At 45.2% G+C, this 22057-nt stretch overlaps 2 protein-coding genes and 1 long non-coding RNA gene across 16 annotated transcripts in view; 1 reads left to right on the top strand and 2 right to left on the bottom strand.

The window, feature by feature from the left end:
* Positions 1-19176, top strand: part of PTK2 (protein tyrosine kinase 2) — a 203894-nt gene extending 184718 nt beyond the window's left edge. For 9 of the 14 annotated variants that reach the window (XM_040547367.1, XM_040547366.1, XM_040547365.1 and 6 more), the window contains 7 exons: positions 8510-8572; positions 12038-12077; positions 12820-12926; positions 15690-15698; positions 16687-16842; positions 17100-17180; positions 17928-19176. In XM_040547367.1, the coding sequence (XP_040403301.1) occupies positions 8510-8572; positions 12038-12077; positions 12820-12926; positions 15690-15698; positions 16687-16842; positions 17100-17180; positions 17928-18140 (669 nt within the window). In that variant the 3' untranslated portion in view covers positions 18141-19176. The remainder of the gene's footprint in view (positions 1-8509; positions 8573-12037; positions 12078-12819; positions 12927-15689; positions 15699-16686; positions 16843-17099; positions 17181-17927) is intronic. The other 5 variants (XM_040547368.1, XM_040547364.1, XM_040547362.1 and 2 more) reach the window with 1 other exon arrangement.
* On the bottom strand, positions 5-16680 carry LOC121064998. Its single transcript, XR_005816853.1, has 3 exons — positions 14832-16680; positions 11673-11754; positions 5-3951 (listed from the first exon to the last, which is right to left on the bottom strand). It is a non-coding gene; the product is annotated as an uncharacterized LOC121064998 (long non-coding RNA).
* A 1020-nt stretch (positions 19177-20196) lies between the features above and the next one.
* Positions 20197-21610, bottom strand: RPLP1 (ribosomal protein lateral stalk subunit P1). The gene is made up of 4 exons (XM_040547372.1): positions 21409-21610; positions 21168-21242; positions 20961-21078; positions 20197-20318 (listed from the first exon to the last, which is right to left on the bottom strand). The coding sequence occupies exons 1-4, from the start codon at positions 21478-21480 to the stop codon at positions 20239-20241; spliced, it is 345 nt and encodes a 114-aa protein (XP_040403306.1). The 5' UTR covers positions 21481-21610; the 3' UTR covers positions 20197-20238.
* Positions 21611-22057: the final 447 nt, after the last annotated feature.

Genomic DNA, 22057 nt, shown 5'->3' with positions numbered 1-22057 from the left:
AAAATTTTGTTTCGTGGTGCTTCTTGACTCTTTTCGTTGCAGCTTGCTAAAACTGATCGCTTCTGTGAAATGAGAATATTTACTGAACACAGGAGTCGGTTCCAAAATGCAGGTTTGGAAGAAGTCCTTAATTGAAGTGTTCAGCTAGGAAGTGTGTCCTGTGTTACAGGTGCCTCAAACATATTTTTTTTTTAGTGAGTCTCACTTGATTCAGTCAAGTATTTATGTGTGAAAAGTTGTGGGTTCTGTGGCCATCTGAAGATTGCGTGTTTATTCTTAAGGATATAGATCTGTGCACGCTCTGCCCCTAAAAAAGGGATAACCTTCAGCCATCTAGCAACCCTGACTGTAATAAGACTTGCAAGCAGTCTTGCACCGAAGGAATAAAGAGACACGTCAGTGGGAAGAAATAATTTAAAAAGAGAGCTCTGTGAGGTGGGGGAAAAGCTCTGAGCGTCGCCAGGAAAAAGCACAAATGCTTTGGTAATGGCATCTTCTGTTGTTGTTTCTCTGCAGTTCCAGGTTTTCTTGTTGTCAGAGCCACTGATGTACATTTCTGAGTTCAACTCTGGCTTCCTTATTGTCAAAATTCAAGTTCAGTGTTAAAATTCTGCTACTCGAGACTGTTGGCTACAGATGCAGCAGAAGATGCTAGTAGCATGTTACCCAGTATAGGCTCATGCTGAGAAGCCTCCCTTGGCAGGTGAATAAATGACAGTGGTGTGATATGGATTGTGACAAATACCAGTCACATGTTTGGTCTTAAGTGTATTTCAAGGAATGTTTTCTTTTGGAAGCTTTGTATGTTGTTTGTAGGTACAAAACATGTTTGTATAAGTGCAGGTGCCCTAGGTTTGTTAGGGGAGGTAAGTTTAAATAAACTTGCTGTGTATTTAAAGCAGATGATGATAACGGCAGACAGTTTCTATAAGAGTTTTCTGCACTGTCTAGAGCAGGCCTCCAGGGAAGTCTTTGTTGTACAGATGAATTATTTGTACTTTGGACATCAAAGTTCACTGGCTATGGTTGTCCCACAGAGCTTGAGAAAATGTCTTTTAGGGATATTGAAGCCAGTACATTGAGTTCCTTGCGAATAAGAATTTATGCTTTACTCTACAGGAAGCCTGTGGGAGGGAATGGAGAGCAGATCTTGTGTGTAGACAGCGTTACTGAGACCTAGTTCCTTGCCAGTTGCATTACCTTCCTCTGTCAGGGTTTTAGTTGATGCAGTATCCAGAACTGTTCACAACAGCCCCTGGCATGGAGACAACAAAGGATAAATCTCTACGTGCTGTTGAGAGCTACTGGTGATGCCCACATGCTCATTACATGTTCTAGCCATGATCCAAATTGTGCTAGAGTTGTTACTGTTGATTAACAGCTTGGTTTTGACTTGTTTCTCTGTACATACATGTGGGAATTCGCAGCTTGCCATTGGATGATGGTAGAGAAACCACTGAACCCAGATTGCTTTGTCCAATTTATTGCAAGCTTGAAGAGAGGGAGGGGAAAGGAAAAATTCTTGCCTAATTTAGGCATTCTCTTTTCCAGTCTCGAGCAGCACTGATTGCTTGTGATTTTCACAAGCTTAGTAGGTCAAATTGTGGATTCAAACTTAAATCACTGTCAAGAACTTTTTGAGGGATTAATATATTGCTCCTGAGGATGCCTTTTAATAGAATGCCTCTGAGAATGAGGCATTTGTGACTTCAGGTGGTGGCACTAGGTTACGTGGGACCTTTGACATTGCAGGACAGGTGATAATTAATCGTAGCGCTTGGTATTCTGCTTTGGTTCAGCCTCAGGACCATCAGGATGTGGTCCTGAGGTTCAGGATGCGGTCCCAGGTCACCATCCCACAGATTGCTGCCTGAGGAGGGACTCATTGATTTTTCTTTTGGCCTCTAATAGTCTTTACTGCTGGAGAGACACCATCACTGCTGCCACATCCTGCTTAAAGGAAAACCTATGAACTTGTGAGCAGTTCTACAGCTCTGCAGTTTGCCAGCACCGAATTTGGTTGGTGTAAACCTTAGAAAGTTAAAAAGGCAAAAAGCAGAGAAAGATTGAGAGGAAGTAAGTGTGAACTTAAATGGCCAAAATGGGGAATTGGAATTCATAAGAGTTTTGTCCTCCTGTGCTAACATGTTGACCATACAGACTTGGGGGTACATTTGAATGCCTATTACACATTTACACACTGTCAAAAGCTGAGCAAGCTACCACGATAGCCACAGGGTGTATTTGAACCCGTAGCATGATACATGTCAGAGGAAGCTTCAGTTTATAGGTGGGTGTTTCATGGAAAAGGAGCATGGTTTTCTAGGGTTAGCCCTGAAAAAATAAAGATGTTAGAAAAGTTGCTGAGGGGAGGCACTCCCTGAGGCCTTGCACTTTTCCTGAAGAATATCCAGAGTTTATACAGGAGAGTCCAAACTACATACAGTGTAGAAATATATATATTATTTTATATATATATATATATAGTATACACACACACTCCTTGTCCCATGGCCTCTAGTAAAGAGGTGACATTTCTTCTCTCAGGAGAAGGGACTTCCCTAATTGTGCTCCAAGTGGTTTAAGGAGGAGAGCAACTTGCTCTCTCAAAGTCAATGTCATGTCTCTCACTTGCTTTTCCTGCTTTCTGCAGGAAAACTGACCTTTAGATTTTGGTCACATTGTTTGGCTGAAGCGTGGCCCTCCCTTCCCTGCTATAGGTTTCAGAAGAATATTTTTCCCTTTGAGCACAGAGAACAATAGAGAGAGGAGAGCCAGAATTTAATTTTTAACTTATGTAACTGCAGTCTAGTGTACTTAGTTTAAACTGACTGCTTTCAAAAGCAGCCCCTATTTACACAGCCTTCAGACTCCTACAGCATATCACACTTCTACCACTGAGGATTGGACTCACGGAGGAGTAACTGCAAATCATTTAATGTGAGACACTGCAAGACGAAAGGGCCTTGCTGGGGTTTCTGTTAGTACAATTTTTATTTCCCTAGAGTAACAGCAACACGCTCGTGACTCAAAATTTATTGCTGCTTCTACAAAGACAAAATACAACTCAAAGCATGTTAGCACAAGTACGAACAGCGCTGATGCTGTGTGTGCTAGAAGAGAGACCCCAGATGAAGAACAAAATCGCAGTGGCATTGAAATGGAAATGTACCAGTCTTCAGAGGGGATGTTATCTGTGTAAGCAGTTTGTCTGAAACTGGTCCTTTGAGAACACGCAACCAGTCGGTACTTGAGAGGAGATAGAAATGTTCGCAAGCTGCAGTCTTAAATAGAATCCAAAATTCTGAGATCCTGCTGGAAAAAGAGAAAACAAACATCTCTCTTCATGGGAAGCTCCTGAATAAAAATAAATCTGTTGTGTAAAAACTGAGCAGTAAAGAACATCTTAAATTTTAAATTGAACCAAATTTATTCACTGGGAGGTAAGAAGAGAACAGGGAAGGTGGGGAGGGTTGTTTCCTTCAGGACTACACCCCGTCCCATCACCTGATGCAGAAGGGACGCTGCACACTAGGTGTTTAATGGACACCGATTAAACCTGCAATTTTTCATGCTGTCCTGGACGAAGTACCTCTAGGAAGGAGACAGAAATCTGTGAATTATTTTTGAAGAAGTCGAAGCAAAGACGAAGCATTGCAGCGTTTCACACGTGGTGCAGGCAGCCACAGAAGATGCTGTCTGTGCAAGGCAGATGGGTCAGATAGCTGCCACACAAACATTGCATTAAACAGGTGGAATTCTGTTTGGCTTTCTGAGCAAGGAATCTTGCTGTACAGTCCTTTAGGTGCTGCAGTCCACAAGATTTTCACTCGTTTATATCCTAGGATGTTTGGGTGGTTACCTCATTCCCGCAGGAAGTATCACAAGAAGTACACGAATCTCTCGTTCTGCACTTTCATATTATTTTTCATCCATCTGGGTATTTCCACTCTAAAAAAATAAGATTTACAAAAATTGATCAAGGTTTTACTCTTACGTAGCGCAAAGCATGTAGAAGCTGAATGAGCAGCCTCCACCCCTAAAAGCAGAGCTCCATGATGACAAATAGCCTGACAGCTCGCTGTAACTAAAAGATTTGGCCCGTTACCCTGCAGTCTGGCGCGCATCCTGAGATACTTGCACTTCATGTCGAGCCTGCTGGCTTCCCTTTGCAGTGTGTGTGCACAGAAAATCAGGATCGAAGGATTGAGATACTCCATCAGGGCCACAGTACGTAAATGTTAATCTTCCAGCCCTGATCTCACGTGTAGAAGTACTTTAAAAGCAAATCAGTTAATTCATTGAGTTAAAATAATTTTTAAAAAGCCCTCTGAGGATCCTTTGATTTTGGCGTCTTGGCAGAAGTTTGGAACTGCCAGGAACTGTCCTGATTTTTTTTAGTTGCTTCTAGAAGAGCACATCTTCTGTATTTTAATAGAGAGTTTGGCCCCAAAGGGGAATCCGCCTGTAACCACAGTTAAGAAGCCAGTGGTGGTGGTGATGCCATGCTTAACTGACAGCTCTTAGTTGGCTTAGCAGAAGTTGTGGGACAGAAATTGTCACGCTGTTATCTTCTCAAGGTGACATTCTAAGTACAACAGCATAGTGAAATTTGTGATTTTTATGCTGTAACTTCTTATACTGTAGCTGGCCATCTCTGAAGCAGTCCTCTGCAGAGGAATTTGCTTCTTTTGGGACATCTCCATGAATTTCTTCCCCATTTAAATTTAATTTCCAGCTTGAACCTTTCTGTTGTGGTTGTATTGACGGTATGTGGCATTGTTTTTAATTATATAAAATAAAGATGTATTTGCACACTCCTTTTAGTGACTCCGCAGCAGATAGAACAGCATTGTGCTGAGAAATTTAGAGCTCTTTCCTGTGATGTTTAGAAGAAATAACTCGCATAGTTTCCTTATCGTATTTGGTTTTGTTTTTTTTTTTCTGAAATTCCCACATAGTTGTGGTTTTAGTATTTGTCCTATTCTGACACTGAGAACTGCAATTCAAGTATAATTGATGTGAACTGTTGCTAAAATAAGATTTTAATTTTTAGCCTGAGAAAATCCCACTGAGATGTTACAATTCGGCATGTCTTGAGAACGCCAAGACATACATGTTCTTTTATTAGTGAGTGACTGGGAATTCTGGAAATAAAATAGATTTTGTTCCAGTTTGTCAACATATGCATCCTGTCTGAAAAGTCCTCTTAAAGTTTCCAAAGATTTCAGATAGTAGACTATTTATTAGGGGGGGAAAAAAAGCCATTTACTTTTCCAGGGCTTTGATTTTCTGCAAGATTCTGATAAAATCCTACCAGGAATATATATCTGTAATGGATACAATAGTAAGTAGAAAAGACGTTGCTTAAACTTTTTAGTCTGGTAAAGTTGCTGCTTTCACCAAAAAATATAAATAAAAAAAAATAAAGTTTGTGTGTTCAGGCAGTCCCATAATATGACGAGTATGAAACACATTTGAGGATGACTTGTCACCATGGCCGGTCACTGTACTAAAAAATATCCTCGTAAGTGAGAAACTTTTTCAGAAAAATCTGAAATCATAAATCACCCATTTCCCAAAGGCTTCATTCTCTGAAATGAAGAGACAACACAAGAGTTTAAGCAGGGTGCTTCTAGGCATGGCTTACTAAGACGTCTTGCTTGTTACATTCAATCTGGGAGACTTCACAGCCAAAATTATAGCTTGAGGATTTTTCCCCTGACGTATTATATATACACCTGGGAGCACTGCTTGTGCTCCAACAAGTTCGAGAAATGCATAAAAATAAACGCATAAAGCATGGAGCAGGTGAATTTTGGTGTGAGGCTTACTTGGTGCATGAAACATATCTGGAAGAGCTCAGTATGAAAAATTCAGCCACACGTTGCAATGTAATGCCAGCATCGGGGGCTAAAATTAAAGGTCTTGCCACTTAGAAGAGTTCCTGTTAAGTTATATTTAAAAGTAAAAGGAGAGCTTGATCTTAGCTGTCACCTTTACTATAAAATTGTTTGTCCTCTGAAATTTCCATAGCTATACAAATGAATAAATCAGAATATTGTTTACTGATTAATGTTAGAAATATAGTTGTGCCTCCTGTTAGTCATTAGGCATAGAAGTATGTTGAATATTTCTCTCTTGTTCCTTGTGTACCTAACTACTGGGGGTTTGGTGGGGTAGAGGGAGAAGAGTGTTTGGAGAAGAGTGGTTAAAAGTGCTTGTGTTTAGGTAGCAGTAAAGGTTTTCAGTCTTTCCATCCATAATGTGAACGTGCAGATCGCTAAGATGCCGATGTGTTGTGTAGTGGTACAAACTGCTCACGGACCCATTGGTACTTGGTATCTTCATTTTCAGGTTCTTGGAGATGCCTGGGCAACATCAATGCCCTCAATGGCTTCGATTGCATAGGGCTAGTCCAACACAACTTCGTTGAGTTAATTTTAATAATATTTTCTGTGTATTTACACCCTTCCTGTGCAACAGTTCTTAGACTGCAGCTAGGTGTTTGTGTGAGGTTCATGTGTGCAATGTCCTGAAGTTCACTTGCACGCCGTACGTTTGCTGCTGGTGGTGCCTTGGGTTGTAGGACATTGTTAATAGGACAAGGAGGGGACAAGGCTTAATTGTGTCTGTAAATGTAACTTCTCGTTCTTCTGCTCCTTTTAATATTGGAAAGAAAGGTGTTACTCGGTCTTGTGTGCACGTTGTGCTTCTGAATCATCTAAAATGCTAAATATTTCATTATGTTTGGAGTCTGGCATTTCTGGAGTAGTACATTGCTAAAAATGCAAGGATCATGGAAGAACCCCCTAATAAAGTAGCCTTCAGCCATTTCCAAAGACTTTGGGCACTTCTCTGGCTAGAAATGAAAGTGATAAATTGTGAACATCAGTGTGATAGAAATTCAGTCATGTACTTAAATAATATTTAGCTAAAAAATACCATGAGAATCACAGTCATTTGATATCTACTGCCATGTCTGACATATCCATATCGAATGAGATTTCCATCAGAAGAAAAATCATCATCACCACAAAGGAAATAAACTGGAGGTTCATCGATGTAGGTTTCACTATAAAATTGTCGCAAATTTTCAGAGAAACATTGAGCAAGTTGCTCAATTTTGTCTGTGTTGGTTCTTCACGTTCAAGAAGGGGTTAAATATTTCCCTGTCTAATTTTGTTTGTCTATTTTTAATCTGCAAGTTCTTTCAGGCAGCGACTGTCTCTGACTGGGCCTTGCTCCATCTGTGAAGGACTGAATGAAAACCCAAAGAATAAGCCCTTGATGCGGGCTGCCAGCACAATATGAGTGTTTTAATGATAAAAGATCAATGGTAGCATATTGATCTGCCTACCCTGATGGCTTTTAGGGTCATTTAGCGGGATATGGGAATTGGAATTATTCTTTAGTGCTTTTAGAAAGAAGGAAGGAAAGGGATCTTGAGTAGCTTTCAACAAGACGGTATATTTGTCCCCCAAAACTGACCCTGAAAGAACACGTTCATGGAGTGAGTGTACCTGCCGTCCATATTCACATGCCTGCGTTCCTCTCAGTAAAATAACTTCATTCTGCATCTACATAAATTTAATGTATACATGCATTCAGACTTAGGAAAGAGGCTGTATTTGCACAGACGTAGGTGTGCATTTTAATGAACTCCTGAATTTAATGAACTCCTCATCCAGTCTTGTAGGCCAGTGTTTTGGGGACAAATTCTTAGTTTTTCTGTGCCGGAAAGGCACTCAGATTTTGCTGCAGATCAGCGTTACCCTTTGTCGCACATCAGCTCTTCCTTTATCTTTTCACGTGCTTCCTGTTGTCCTCAGAGAATAAGTATAACTTACCTGGATTTGGGGGGGGAGGTGAGGGAAAGGGACAATTTCTATGACAAAAAATTGGGGCAGTCTTATTATGAGTTGGTAAAACAATCAAGCCTTGTGTTTCTTAAAGCAGATAAAGTAGAAATTCATTTGTTTGTCGCTTGTGTCTGGAGACCAGTGCATCAGGGCGCCTTTATTAGATCTCTGTACCCAAAAGCAGTGTTTAAAGAGCTCCAGTAATTGGCCCCGTTCGCAGGCTTGGCGAGGCAGCCAAGTACATATAAGCCTTCCCGAGCAGGAAACAGGAATTAATGCGCAGCGTTCCTCATCCTGTGGCTGAAATTGTGCTGTTGGGAGGAAAACAAGTCAAAAACCCAACGTTTGCCTTTGAGAAAATGAAAATGCAGGTTTTCCAGTGTTGTGCTGGGGAAACGGTACTATCACTATTTACAAAAAGCCTGTTTTACACGTGTGCTGAGAAGCAGTCTAGAAGCCTGCCGGGCATTTTGGTAGCTGTCGGTACAGGAGCACGTAGCTGCAGCAGTGTAGGGAGGGGAATTAAATGACATCTGTATCTGTCAGCGAAACATTTTCAAGAGTATTTGCCTGTTTTTAAGATGGTTTTAAGCCTATGTTGCGTGAATCTGTAAGCAAAGCAATGAAATTGTGAATTTTCCTTGCAGAAACCCGACGTGCGGCTCTCCCGGGGCAGCATCGACCGCGAGGACGGAGGTCTCCAGGGCCCAGTAAGTATGTGTGGGATCTTCTCGTCTCCCAGCCCTTTTTGCAGTTTCCTGGTAGTACACGCTGTACAGTCGTGATTGTGGGAGATGACTGAAGGTTTTTGCTAAATGTTTCCACTGTTATTACACGCTTCTACAGGTTTCCAAGAAGCTCAGCTTTTGTGGGAACAGCAGCCGTGGCAGAGCTGTTCGTGCAGCAGTTGGGAGGATTTGGGGCTTGTTTTCTTGCCCCTCGAAGCTGCTGTCGAAACAAATGCTTCTGCAAATATGTTGCAATTATTTTTAAAAGCTTGTGCGGTGTCTAATTGGGCCTTTCGTTTAAAAATGTCGATGGTTTTCTGAAACTTCTATCAACAGGAAGCAGGGGTAAAATAACTTCAGCAGTTGTTTAAATATCTGAAGGGTTTTCTTACCAGGAATGTAAATGTTACTGTTGTATTACCCAGGAATCTGTTTAGGGTAACTGATCCGCTCTGAAACAAATGGAATAAACCCCACAGCCATTCATTTATTGTCAGACAACAGCTGCAGCTGCGGTATTCTTCTTTACTGGCTTCACTGCCGTCTGTTTAACTAAAAACATCTCCCCGATCGTTGAATTGCCATCGGAATCTCTGAATCACGCAGATAGGAGAGGGGGGTCAGGCCAGGGACCGTTACTGATAGAAACCTGGTGCTTCATCCATTGCTTGTCTCCAGGGATCACCTTTTAAAGCATTTCTTCGAAGTTAGTATTTTAAATTCACTTTCCGCGACCGTTTGGGATGCAATTCCAAAGTCATAGTGTGGCTTCTGTATTTTCTTCACTACCTGTGAGTGCAGGGGCTCTTCCTGCATTTGCAGCCAAAGCACAGTCACAGATGAGTGTATTAATGGCACGCTGCAGCATGGTCTCCAGAGATAGCTGTTTGTATTTGGAAGCTGCTAAGAATTTTTCTGTGAACCTGAAGAAGACTATTAATGATCATTTTGTCTTGCTGTCGTTGCATCTTTCTATTTACTTACTTACTCTTAAGTGGAAGTATTACTTTGTTTTGTGCTACTCGTGAAGGTGCTGCAAGAAATTAGCAGGAGATTTTGAAATCACGTCAGAGGTCTGATTAAACTCCGTGCCACTGACAGCCACCTAAAAGCGCAGCTCATTTTGGCAGGCTGGTTTCTCTGACTGTGATTTCAACATGACTGCCTGGGGTTAGAAGGAAAAATCCAACACCCCGATCCCAAACTGCCTGTAGGGGATGTTCCAGGTTCCCAGATGAGGTGGGACAACTTCACACCCCACTTGAAAGAGTGGGAAGAAAAACGAGAGCGTTGCCAAAACGGGTTTTACAAGAGACTCTTAATTCAGTTCCAGAGTTTGATTTTGCATTCTTAGAGTTCTTAATACATTTAAAATGTAACTCTGACTTCATTTGCAGTGGGAAATGTCTGATGCTGCTCTGAGTCAATCTCAGTTTCTTATCGGGAGGATGAGAAATAAGTAGTCATTTGTAGGAGAACTCAGGTTAAACAACTGCCCAGCATTACACAGAGATTTCTGTGGCAGTGGCAAGTGTAGGATCCCGATCACTGAGGTGTCATTGAAGTCCTCCCACCGAGTGAGTTTTTGTTAGGTTAGTCATGGTGGTAGTTGGAACGGGTGTGCGCTTGGCTGTATGACTTCACTCACATTTCTTTCAACACATATTTTTAATAATTTTCTGGAAGGAAAAATGCACAAACTCTTTCAGTGAACTAAGCCTCCTTTCCCTCTCCCCCCATCTCTTCCCCCCAGGGTTCTCAGATTTGAAATAGCAGAGTTCACAAAGTCAGTGACACAACTGATGGCGATGGGGCTAGCAGAGAGCAGATGGATTTGTGTGTGAGATGATCGGCCGATGGGTTTCAGAGAGACGTGGTAACAGCAGGAGAGTGTCAGGACGTTGGAGCTTTGATTCCTCCTCCTGCTAGAATATCATCTATGAAACTTGTGGGAACTGCTTGGCATCTTTCTTAGGAGTTCTCCCCACGCAATATATTTTTGTGTGACCCTACATCCTGAACGTTTTGCTTCTGGCCACAGTTTTCCACAGCAAACTGCTAGAAATGAGCTAGAAGTAGAGTTAGCGTGGGAATTTTCAGTTCTTGCAGTTAAAATTGGGAAAAGTTTTGAGCAGCTCAAAAGAGGCCTCAGGAAGTGCTGGGCAGCCCTAACCACAGAAGCCTTGTCAGATCTGCCTGCAATTTTAAAACCCTAACATTAATTTCTAAAAACGCCAGGCCAAAACTTTGAATAAATGCTGAACTGAAATGGTGAGTGTCCTTCGGGTTTGTTAACGGGACGGTGATCCCGTTGGCAAGATGGGAGCTTCTCAGGTCCGTTTAGAGGATCTCCTGCAGACCTTCTGCATGCTGTTGGGCAAGGAAGGTGCTTGATTTGTCACAGCTGTGGTTGTGTTAGCGCTGAAAGGAGGTGGCTATGAAGTTGGAAGCTGAGGAATAGTGGGTGTACTGCTACTGTCCCTATTACCTGGGTGTGTTTCTGAAAATAGAGAATGTGAGAGATTCAAAAACCGTGCTTAAAAGATCAGAAAAGGAAGTGAATTAACATTTTAAGGCAGCGCTTTGTGATAGCATTATCCAGAGCTGAAGTCGAACTGAAGCAGCTACTGTGTTTTCACACCATTAAAAGGGAGCTCAGGGATTTCTTATTGCCATTTTTAGCATGTTGAAAAAGCAGCTTCCTTAGGTTTGATGCAAAGAGCTACTCTGGCTTTGCAGAAAGTGGTCTTTGTAAACGAATGCCTTCTTGAAATGTTTTACTACTGGGCGTATTAAGTTCTAACTGTCTTCAGTGTCTTTTTTTGCAATGGAAACTCCTTTACACAGATACACGTGCATAAAATGTGTCTGTTCTGATTGTAACGTTTTTGTGTGTTTGTGTGACAAGTTTTGCATAAAGTATTAATTTGGTTGTGACCAAACAGATTTTCATCTTTCTTGGCCTGAAGGTTGTATAAACGTAATTACCAAGGAAATTCACTTGAATCTATCATTAAATACTTCCAAACGAATAAGCAAATTGACCTTGATTAAGAGCTTCACAGCTCAGAAGTTCTGTTACCTTTATTGATGCTATTCCCCAGTGCAGAAATAGTCCTCTAAGTGCTGCACTGCAATTCCTTCATCAGCACCATGACTGATCCCTGAATGGAGAGCAAAAGATATTGTAAATATGCCACCGCATTTGATTAATAGTGAGGGATAAACTGTCATGTACAGGGCAGGGCCGTTGTGAATACTACAACATAAATGAAAATAACTTTCCTTACTGGACAAATAATGTAATTAAGAGATTATGGTGAATATGGAAGTGTTTTAACTGCTGGGAAGTGGGCTGAGAACTGGCTATTTCCAGGTGGTTAAGATTCTGCTAGTGAAATCGTGAGCGCTGTACTAACTACTATAAACGTGTATTTTATTTTATAGGCTGGTAACCAGCACATATATCAGCCGGTGGGGAAACCAGGTAAGCAGTAAAATTGTACAATCATACAATGTCCCCTTGAATCCTGGATTACAAGTCTTGTAGCAGCAATAGTGAACAAAGATGCTTTCCAGTATTTCCATACAAGGTTGGATTCGATTCCAGATAACCACACACAGAGATGTTTCGGTGCAGTCAGTGCTTAAATTCCCGGAGACATAGTCAACAAATCCAAGAAGGTGTTTCAACAGCTGGGAAGCCTAGAGGAAGCTGAATCACTGTGTAGGACTCCACTGTGTGTGGAGTTCAGACATGTAAAGCACAGGTAGACGACTAAATTTAGGTTTCTCTGTCTTAAAGTGAGTCATGCCCAGGACTTCTGCCAGGAAGAGGCCTGATTTCCCAGACACACAGCATGCAGGGCACTCAGCTGGGGTACTGGTAGAGGTGGTAAGCGCCTCTCAGCTCTGGGTTAGGTGTCCTGAGTGAGTAGGTGGTTCCCCACAGGGGGATTTTCGAAGTACCTTACTAAAATGGCCGTGTCCTCTTCATTACAGGGAGACTTGATGAATTCCACAACCTTTTTTTGTCTCTGCTTTTCTTGAATAGAAGCACAGATTAACGTGTAACCCACGCAAACAGTGGATTTTCTGTAAGACGTTACGACGTACAGCTCCTCTGGCAGTAGAATAAAGCAGGAGTAGCCTTTGTAATGTTGACAGACCAGAATTATGCAGGTACATCTGATGCGCTGGTCCTCTAAAATGCAGATTTTGTTCACCAGATCACACAGCTCCGCCAAAGAAACCTCCCCGGCCCGGAGCCCCCGGCCATTTGGGCAGCCTCGCAAGCCTCAACAGCCCTGTGGACAGCTACAACGAAGGCGTGAAGGTACAGTGCTCGGTATCACACGGAAATTAAACTAGCACACGTTTCAGAAAATGAAACGTTGCCCCTCAGAGATAGTTAGCTGTTCCTGAAGGAGAGACCATGGAAAGCAAAAGTGACTAAACTTCCCAAGTAGATGTTGTCTCGCGCTGGCAGCTCTCCAGGGAGTTAACTGGTTGGTTCATATCCTCCAGAACTGATTCAGCACGTTCCTCACCTAGAATCTTTCTCAGGTGAGCTTATTTCTGGTCTGGCAGGTGTATGATCTCTCTCACACGGACCCAGCCTTCCTGCTCAGGAGTTCTGCTGAGCAGGAAGGAGCTCAGCACACCCAGGATCCATCCCCAGTTACTCAGGTACTACCACGGTGTCCAGGCCCTCAGTCACATAGAGGCGAAACACGTCTGAGCTGTGATGCTCCCAGAAGCTCTTGTTGCAGCACCACGATTCCCAAAACCCTGCTGGCTCTGAGGAGCAAGGAGGGAAAGGAAATGGTGTGGTCAGGACTTTCTGACCTGTGATTGAGATATTTTTGTATTTGTTGTCTCATCTCCAGTAAATAGGCAATAAAACCAGAAATGAAACTTTGTGGAGTTGTGTAGCAGAGAGGTGCTGCAGGGCTGTGTGAAACTGTGCCCTGTTTCCTCTTGCAGCTGGAGTAAGTGGAACCGGTCCTTAAGCGTCAGTGACTTCTAAAATCATGTCTCCAGGTTTTTTTTTTCCCTGCCTTTGGGACTCGTTTACCTTTCTAATCAGAAACAAATGACCCCGGGGCTGCTCGAGGGGAACCAGTGGAGCTATTTCTGCTATTAGCAATTTTCAGGAGTTAGATGTAATACTGACTGGGGCTTCTCCATCAGCACTACTCTACCAGAAATGATGTAGACACACCGCAGGTTACTTTACAACCTCTGTGGCTAGACAAATACCCTCCCAAAGGTCTGACTGCGGGGTTACTGACCAGATGGTGCAGGCAGGACCCCTTCTGCTGCTGCTGTCCCTCTGTCAGCTGCTGCCACCAGTATTTGCACTCCAGCCGTTTCCTGAGAAGAGAGCGATGTCAGCATTAGAGTGCAGGCTCCTGTAAATACGCTGGGGCCATCCCTGCTGCACTACGACAGCCAGTGTTAATAGTGCAGTTCCTCACAGAAGGAGAACCTCGTGCTAATCAGAGCCCTGCCAAGCCTAGAGTAGAAAATTGGAATCCATATGTACGGTAGGCACAGGTGTAGCTGATGCTGATTTTGAGAAAATTCAGGAAAAAATGCAGTTCCTCTGACCATGAGGTTCCAAACTGGCCACCAAAGCAACGTGTTTGGCACAAATCGATCTTTCAGCCCCTGCCTGTCTCGCTCTTGCTCACTTTTGTTCTGAGATTATCTGAATATTTAAGAATCAGCATAAATTGACAGCACTGGCGAGTTCGAGTGGGATTATTTATTATCAACTGGTGCCAGTGCTTTTCAAGCCGCCAAGCCTCAGAAAACATAAAAAAGCAGGAACAGATGTGTTGCTGAATTTGGCTTCTCTAAAATTTCCTTTCTAACTACTGATACTGGAACACAAACAATGTTCTCTGAAATACAGCCTTTTCACAACAAACAAACCTGAGCAGCCAAAGACATCAGTATGAAGAAGATTTATGTACTAAATAACTCCTTCAGTGGAAAAGAAGCACTGGTTTTGTTCTTTTTCCTGTTAGTAATTTCTTGAAATTGGATTGTCATATGCCCTTTCAAGAAACCTGCTCATTATTTTGTAATAGGTTGTGACTTTATGTCTGCAGCCCTCCACTGAAGATGCTTTGGGGGTTCATTTCAGACTCCATTTCCTGTGCACCCACTTCTGACTCCCATTTCATCCTCCCTTTTCTGCAGAATACAAATGGAGAGGATTAGAACTGCTTACCCCAGGGGACCTGTAGGGCAGCAGGCACCAAGAAATAGTTTTCAGTTACCGAGGCAAAGTCAGCCAGTCCACAGAAGGAAATCCCTGACTTGTGAAGCTCGCAGAGCAGTAATGTTGATGTTAGCTATAAAAACAACAAAAAAAAAAAAGAGAATGATGATTAGTAAGAACTGCAGATGTCCATTTTCTGAAATCATGTGTCCTATGGCCATAGGAATTTAGTGGGTTGGGTAGAATGCATTTGGAGCGGGCTCTTGGTAATTCCTAACCCCAGCTGTGGCTGCCGTCGTGAACAGGAGCTGCGCAGTTACCTGGCTGCGTGTTTCATATCGTGACTTTTATTTAAAAAAAAAAAAAGAGCAAGGCGAAAGCAACATTTCCTACACCTGCTGGGTAGCGGATGGCTTGTGGTATAAAGGAGCAGGGTTTCCCAGGAAGCGTCCCCCCCTGCTGCAGAGGCCCTTTTACTCCACTCCCCACTTCGCTATTTGCCAGGCTGCCTTGCTCCTGTCGAGCTTTGCATGATCTCTTCCCCATGTGTTGAGTAAAAAGTCGGCATGGGCGCATGGCGAGCACTTCCCCCTCCTCGCGGGTGCACAGCAGGTTGTCAGCACACGGGGGCTTCCCTAACAGAGGGGCCACGAGCTAACCCGAATGACTGCCGGGACCGTTCAGGATGCGTTTTTGTTGCAGGCTTTTTAACTGGTCTCTTATTGCTACACGTGTTTTGGTTTGGGTTTGGTTTTTTTTGTTGGTTTGTTTGGTTTTTTTCCTGCTGAGTTTATTAATATTGTTTTTCTTTTTTCCCTTCTTTTGGTAAATTTCTTTAACCTTCCCCCACATTCTGCTCAACAATAGCCATGGAGGGTAAGCAGTGCGTGAGCGTGTGTACGTGCCCCGTTCCCAAATGTCTTTGCATGCGACTTTGCAAGAGGACTGTTGTAACTTCTCGATCGCTTAATCCAATTAGAATCACGGCCTTTCCCTGCTGATTGAAGTAATTACCGTGTTCTTTTTCCTCAAGTATTCTCTGATCGATGCGGCAGCCCGAATCTCTGTAACAGCTGTCAGTAACCAATTAGTGAAATGCAAAAAACTTGCAAGCCCGATGCTCTAAATCCTGCGCTCCTTCCTTAGACAAAGCCTCACCCAAGTGTTTTGTCCTTTCATCGGTGTGAATGCTTCCAGTGAAGCATCTCTTGTAGCTGGGACCGGCTGGAAGCAATGTGGGGGGCCGGGAGCTGATCCCAGATCTGCAGGGAGGACAACCACCGTGGCACCAGGAGGAAAGAGGCGTTTCTCAACCCTCCTCTCCCCCAGGGGGTTGCTTGGTGTACCCAGAGCTGCGGGGAGCTGGGGTGTCTGCAGCTGTACAGGACTTGGAACCTGTTGCATTTTCCCTCATCTATGGGAAACAAGCTGATGAACACGTTTGGGGTGTCCCACCTCTGCTGGTGACACTGGTTTTGTTAATTTGCTGTGAAAAAAGAGGACTCTGTGGAACAAGGGACCTGATACCCTGTTGTTGGAAAGGGACTTTGTCCATCGGTAGCGAAGCACGTGGATGTGCCAAGTACTCCGTGCTCCTCATTCCTCACCTTATTTTGTTGTTGTTGTGGGAGTTAGACTGGGAGCTCTTCAGAGACTTTTTGGTAAAATCCCTCAGTGTCATTTCACAGATCAGGTTTAGTCAGAAATGAAGGAAACTTCCTTCAGCCCCAAGGACGAGCGTGTTCAGCAGGGACAGGGTGGCTGTTGCGAACAAGAGCCCTTCCCGGCGGGCTGCGGAGGTTGGGAGGTTGCTGAGCCCCATCTGCTGGGGACAGGAGGTCCAACAACCCCTCTCTGCTTCCAGATTCAGCCGCAGGAAATCAGCCCTCCTCCCACGGCCAACCTGGACCGCTCCAACGACAAAGTCTATGAGAATGTAACCGGGCTGGTGAAAGCAGTCATCGAAATGTCCAGTAAAATACAGCCAGCTCCGCCAGAGGAGTACGTGCCCATGGTAAAGGTAAGGAGGAACTTCGGAGATCAGGGTTTTACTTCTCTCCTGAGTGACAGAATTCGTGGTACAAGCGATGGAGAGGAAACTTTCTGGAAAGTCGGAAGTAGAAAAGCTTTTTGTGGTTGCGCGGGGTAACCTGCGGACAGTGCTGGAGCTTTGTCTGGTGTATGTCCGTGGTGTACGTGAGAGGGGTGATGGAATCAAAGCAGGGGTCCATGTCCCGTGTCTGTTCTATTTCCTTATTTACTTACTTTTCTCCTTAGGAGGTTGGTTTGGCGCTGAGAACCTTGCTGGCAACGGTAGATGAGACCCTGCCGGTGCTTCCTGCAAGCACCCACAGAGAGGTGGGTACAGCTCCGCTCGCGTGCTGCTCAGTCCCTGTCTTCCAAGTTCCCCTCAGCTACTGGATGTGTTTTGGCTCTCCCTTCTTTGCACACGCACATTTGGATTTAGTAAGCGCTATGAACTCTCAGATTTCTTCATGAAATCAAGTTTATTAGAACCTAAGTGCTGTGTGGATGTAGGTTTTTACAAGTGAAGATGCTCACACTGGATGAAGGAGCATACAGCACTCACGTGCACAGTTTAAATAAAAATTGTCAGCAGTGCTTACAGCAAATCAGAACTGGAGTGCAGGGAGACCATCTGGGCGTTAAGTCTTGGTACAGATTGAATCTTTGATTGAACACAGCTTGCGCACAAAGTCATTAAACAGGTAATTGAGCATAGCTTGGTGCAGCTGGGAGCTTTTGATGAGAAAATATCCCTTAGTAGCCTCGTTTGGGATAAGAAATGACTGAGATCTTTCAGTGAAGTTGAGGAGAGTCAGGAATAAAACCATTTTCCTCCAAAACGTTGAGCGTGATAGTGAGAAAGCCGGAGAATCGTTACGTGCCATCTTAGAGAATCATCCTGTGTAGCAATTTCACCTGCTCCACCTGGTGGCTCCAGCTCCAAGGGGAAACCTCAGGCAGGGGCTGTTGGGGTTTCCCCGAGGGGATGCCCTCGCTCAGGGAGGGCAGAGGGTGCTGTTGCTCTGTCGTGAGTGATTTCTAACGATTTACACAGCTGACCGAGTCTTGCTGTTGCAGATTGAGATGGCACAGAAGCTGCTGAACTCGGACTTGGCCGAGCTCATTAACAAGATGAAGCTGGCCCAGCAGTACGTCATGACCAGCCTGCAGCAGGAGTACAAAAAGCAGATGCTGACGGCCGCTCACGCTCTGGCTGTGGATGCCAAAAACTTGCTGGATGTCATTGATCAAGCCAGACTGAAAATGATCAGCCAGTCCAGACCGCACTAAGTACTGAGGGAAGAGTTTCAGCAGTCTGAAAGAATTCTGCCTGCGAAAGGATGATGTTCCACCTTCCACCAGCAGCGAGGATTAACCCAGTGCAGTCCTGGCTTTCCAGCGACTCTTGCTTCAGCTGACTGACAGCTGTCGGTTCTCTCCCGTGACAAAAGTTTAACCCAGTTTTTCAAAGCCAAGCTGGTCTGGGACTGAAGGAGCGGCGTCGGCAGCAGCCGAAGTCTGTACAGAAGCCCTTGGGAAATCACGGCTTCGGAGCGCGATTCGGTTTTGCTCCCATCGCGTCGGCCACGCTTAGCCTCGAGCTGCCGCAGAGTCTCGGAGCCAGAACTGTTCGAGCAGCAGAGCGGAGAAAGATATTGTGAAGAAGAATTCTGGGAAACCTCAGGGCTGAGAATTCTTGCCCACAGTATATGAACTATCCAGACTGGAATTTTTTTTATTAGAACACTTACGTCGCAATATGCTAATCACAATTTACAGAGAAAGAAAATAAAAAGCTATATTTTCAAGACGTCGGTCATTTCAAGACGAACTAAAAGCCCTCTTCATCTTCCTGCCTTTTACTTTTACGTGAATGTGTGATGCATTTGGTTGGAACTAGCTGTAGGACACAACTGAAAACTCTCGTCTTTTTCACCAGAATAACGTGCCAGTTCTTTTTGTAGCAACCTTGTTTTCCTTGGAAGCAAAAATGCTGCTTTGTACCAGAGCAATTCAGAGCTGCATTTAGAGGAGTTCTGTAACCATTCATGCCCCCCATTTTTATATAATTTATAAAGACAGATTAAAGCCATGTTGAATATTTTAAACCCACTGTAGTTAACTAACCCATCCTTTTGTCTATCTTGCCTGGGAGGAGTTACAGTAGAGCAGTGTAATTAGATTTTCCTTGGTTTTTCCAGTTATGCCATCTGTTCTGTTAAAATAAAAACCACACTCCCTTTTTCCTGTTGAGGGATATAAATTATTCTCAGGAAGAATATAATGAACTGTACAGTTACTTTGACCTATTAAAAAGGTGTTACCAGTGAAAGGCTGGCTCTATTTTTTTTGGTCTGTGTGTGTTTACTACAGCAGCCCTTCCACTTTCTCTCTGCTTGGAGAGCTCTCCCTACTTTTCCCTGAGATTTCAGAAGGTCAATTCAGGAGGTGCAACAGTGAGCATCCAGGGAACAAATCAAAGTTTTTTTTAGTCATTTTCCGTAAAGCTGTTTCTATTTCTAAGCACAGGAACAAGTCAGCTGGTGTAATCAGCCACGTGAGTTGTGATTACAGGGTGTCACTTATGCTCCCTTAGACTTTTAAAATCAGTTTTTGCAGAGGGCTGTTTCTTTGATGGAGGTAGGGGAAGCAGCAGCTCTCAGCAGCAATGGGGTTGCAGGGCCTACTGCCACCAGGGGCCCCCATCAGGACCAGACCTCATTTCCCTAGGCGCCTGCATCTTCCCCACAAAGTCTGGGGTTTTGTGGGATGGGGCAGTGTAGCGCTACCACCCTTCATCCAGCTGCAGAACACCCCTCCAACACAGCTTTGAGTCCTTAAACACACAGAACACTTTATTAACGCATAACTTTCATTTAATATTTTGTTACACATTTAAAGATCTCCCCTACCTTGACTCAGGTGCTCTGGATAAGCCCAATTCAAATGTTATTTTTGTAATACTTTACCTTACTCCATTCACAAGCAGGTTCAATTGCCTGGTACCATGAGCTAAGAATTGGTGGGGTGCTGCTGCTTCCCAGGAGGCCACTGCACAAGCAGCTCCTGATTGCAGCACAGGTAGCACAGCAAGTGGTAACACTTCTGCTAAACCTGAACACATCCCATACTCACTGCAATTACGTTTACACCTTTATCCACATGCTGGGAATGCAATTAAGAGCTGTAACTGTCGCTGTGCTACGCCTTTGCTGCTGCTGTGGGTGAGGACCCAACATGGTGAGTAGTAAAACCCTAGGCCAGCATTCAATGGCAGCAGTTTTTGGAACTGCAGGTAGTGTCGCCAGCCTTCATCCGCTCCCTTCCAGCATTTAAGAGACAACCAAACAGTTCAATGCTTCTTTATTACAGGCAGGTACAAAACTAATTAGTCAAAAAGACCAAAGCCCATGTCATCATCAGATTCCTCTGATTCTTCTTTCTTTTCCTCTTCTTTCTTCTCTTCAGCTAGAAAAAAAGAAGTGGTGAGAATTCTTCCATTTGCATCAACTCATAAAAGTCACACGCTAAAATAGTTAAGAAGCAAAACCTGGACAATCCTAACTTACTAATCATAGAAGGGCCTGGGTTGGAAGGGACCTCAAAGATCATTTAGTTCCAACCCCCTTGCCATAGGCAGGGACACCTCCCACCAGCCCAGGTTGCCCAAAGCCCCATCCAGCCTGGCCTTGAGCACCTCCAGGGACGGGGCATCCACAGCTTCTCTGGGCAGCCTGTGCCAGGGCCTCACCACCCTGAGTGCAGAATTTTCTTCTAACCTCTAATCTTAATGGCCCAGGAAGAGTGATGTTTCTGCTACCAAGGAAGTGGCACTGTGCCTTCAGAACTCCCATCAAACCCAGAAGGCTTCACAGAGCAGGCGCACCCTAGCCATCACATCCTGACAATATACAAGGCAGCCTCAACTCTGAGGCAACCCCAGCCCCACGTGCTAATTCAAAGGATGACTCCAGCCTTATTACTAAGGGTGAGGCGTGGTTTTGCTCTCTCCCACCTGCGCGCTGACTCCCAAGCTACCAAGAACATTTCAACCCAGGGCTTCACCCAGCAGTTTCCAGCCCAGGCAGCCGGAGCCAGCACCCCACTTACCCGGGGCAGCCCCGCCGCCCGCAGGCGCAGCCCCGCCCGCAGGAGCAGCCGCAGCCGGAGCCCCACCGCCAGCTCCCACGTTGCAGATGAGGCTGCCGATGTCGATGTTGGCTAAAGCCTGAGGAGAAAGCACCCGGCACGGCCTCATTAACGTGGGGCGAGCGTCGCTTCACCCCCGAGCCCCTTTTCCGTCAACCCCCCGCTTACCTTAGCGAAGAGCCCCGGCCAGAAGGGCTCCACGTTGACTCCGGCAGCCTTGATGAGAGCGTTAATTTTGTCCTCCTGCAACGAGGCCGGCGATGAGGGGTCGGCTCCGAGGGAAGGGGGGGGGGGGGGGGGGGGGGGAGGAGGAGGAGGAGGAGGAGGAGGAGGCCGCCCCTCGCCGGGCCCCCGCCGCCGCCATGCCGCGGCCGGCCGCCATCTTGTGGCGCCGGGGCCGCGCACTCACCGTGACGGTGACTTCGTCGTCGTGCAGGATGAGGGCGGAGTAGATGCAGGCGAGCTCGGAGACGGAGGCCATGGTGGTGGGGGGCGCGGTGCCAGTCGCCGGGGTGGAACGGCCTTAGCTTCGTGTGAAGGACACAGCACCTTGTGCGGCCAGCGAGGAAAAGGCAGCTGGGCCTGAGGGGCGGCTTTATATCAGCGCCCTCAGCCAATCGCAGAGCCGAAAATGGGGACGGAAAGAAGGTGACAGCGCCGCTGGCCAATCGGTGGGCGGGGAGGAGAGGAGCTCCGCCAATCGCGGAGGAGAGGCGGGAGGAGGCGAGGCGGCGGCCATTTCCCGCTGCCCCCTCACGGGGAGGTGCCGCCTGAGGGCGGGCCGGGGCTGAGGGGCGGGCCGCTGCCCTGCGCCACGCGGGGTCGCGTTTTGTTACTGTTCTACCCCAAAAATACGGCCACACCTCGTGGGTGGCACCTAGGTGGATGGCACCAGCGGTGCTGGCACCTAGGGCGTCGTTGCTTGGCTAAACGCACGTGTGTAAAAAAAATATATATATATTAAAATAACGATGTGGAAAAAGCCATTTGTGATAAATTCCCACTTCCCAATTTCTACGTGACTTTGTAACCGTAACAAATTCTACCATTTCCCCCCT

This window comes from Cygnus olor, chromosome 2, assembly GCF_009769625.2.
Source record: "Cygnus olor isolate bCygOlo1 chromosome 2, bCygOlo1.pri.v2, whole genome shotgun sequence".
Lineage (NCBI taxonomy): Eukaryota > Metazoa > Chordata > Aves > Anseriformes > Anatidae > Cygnus > Cygnus olor.
This window is presented reverse-complemented; position numbering and strand designations above follow the sequence as displayed.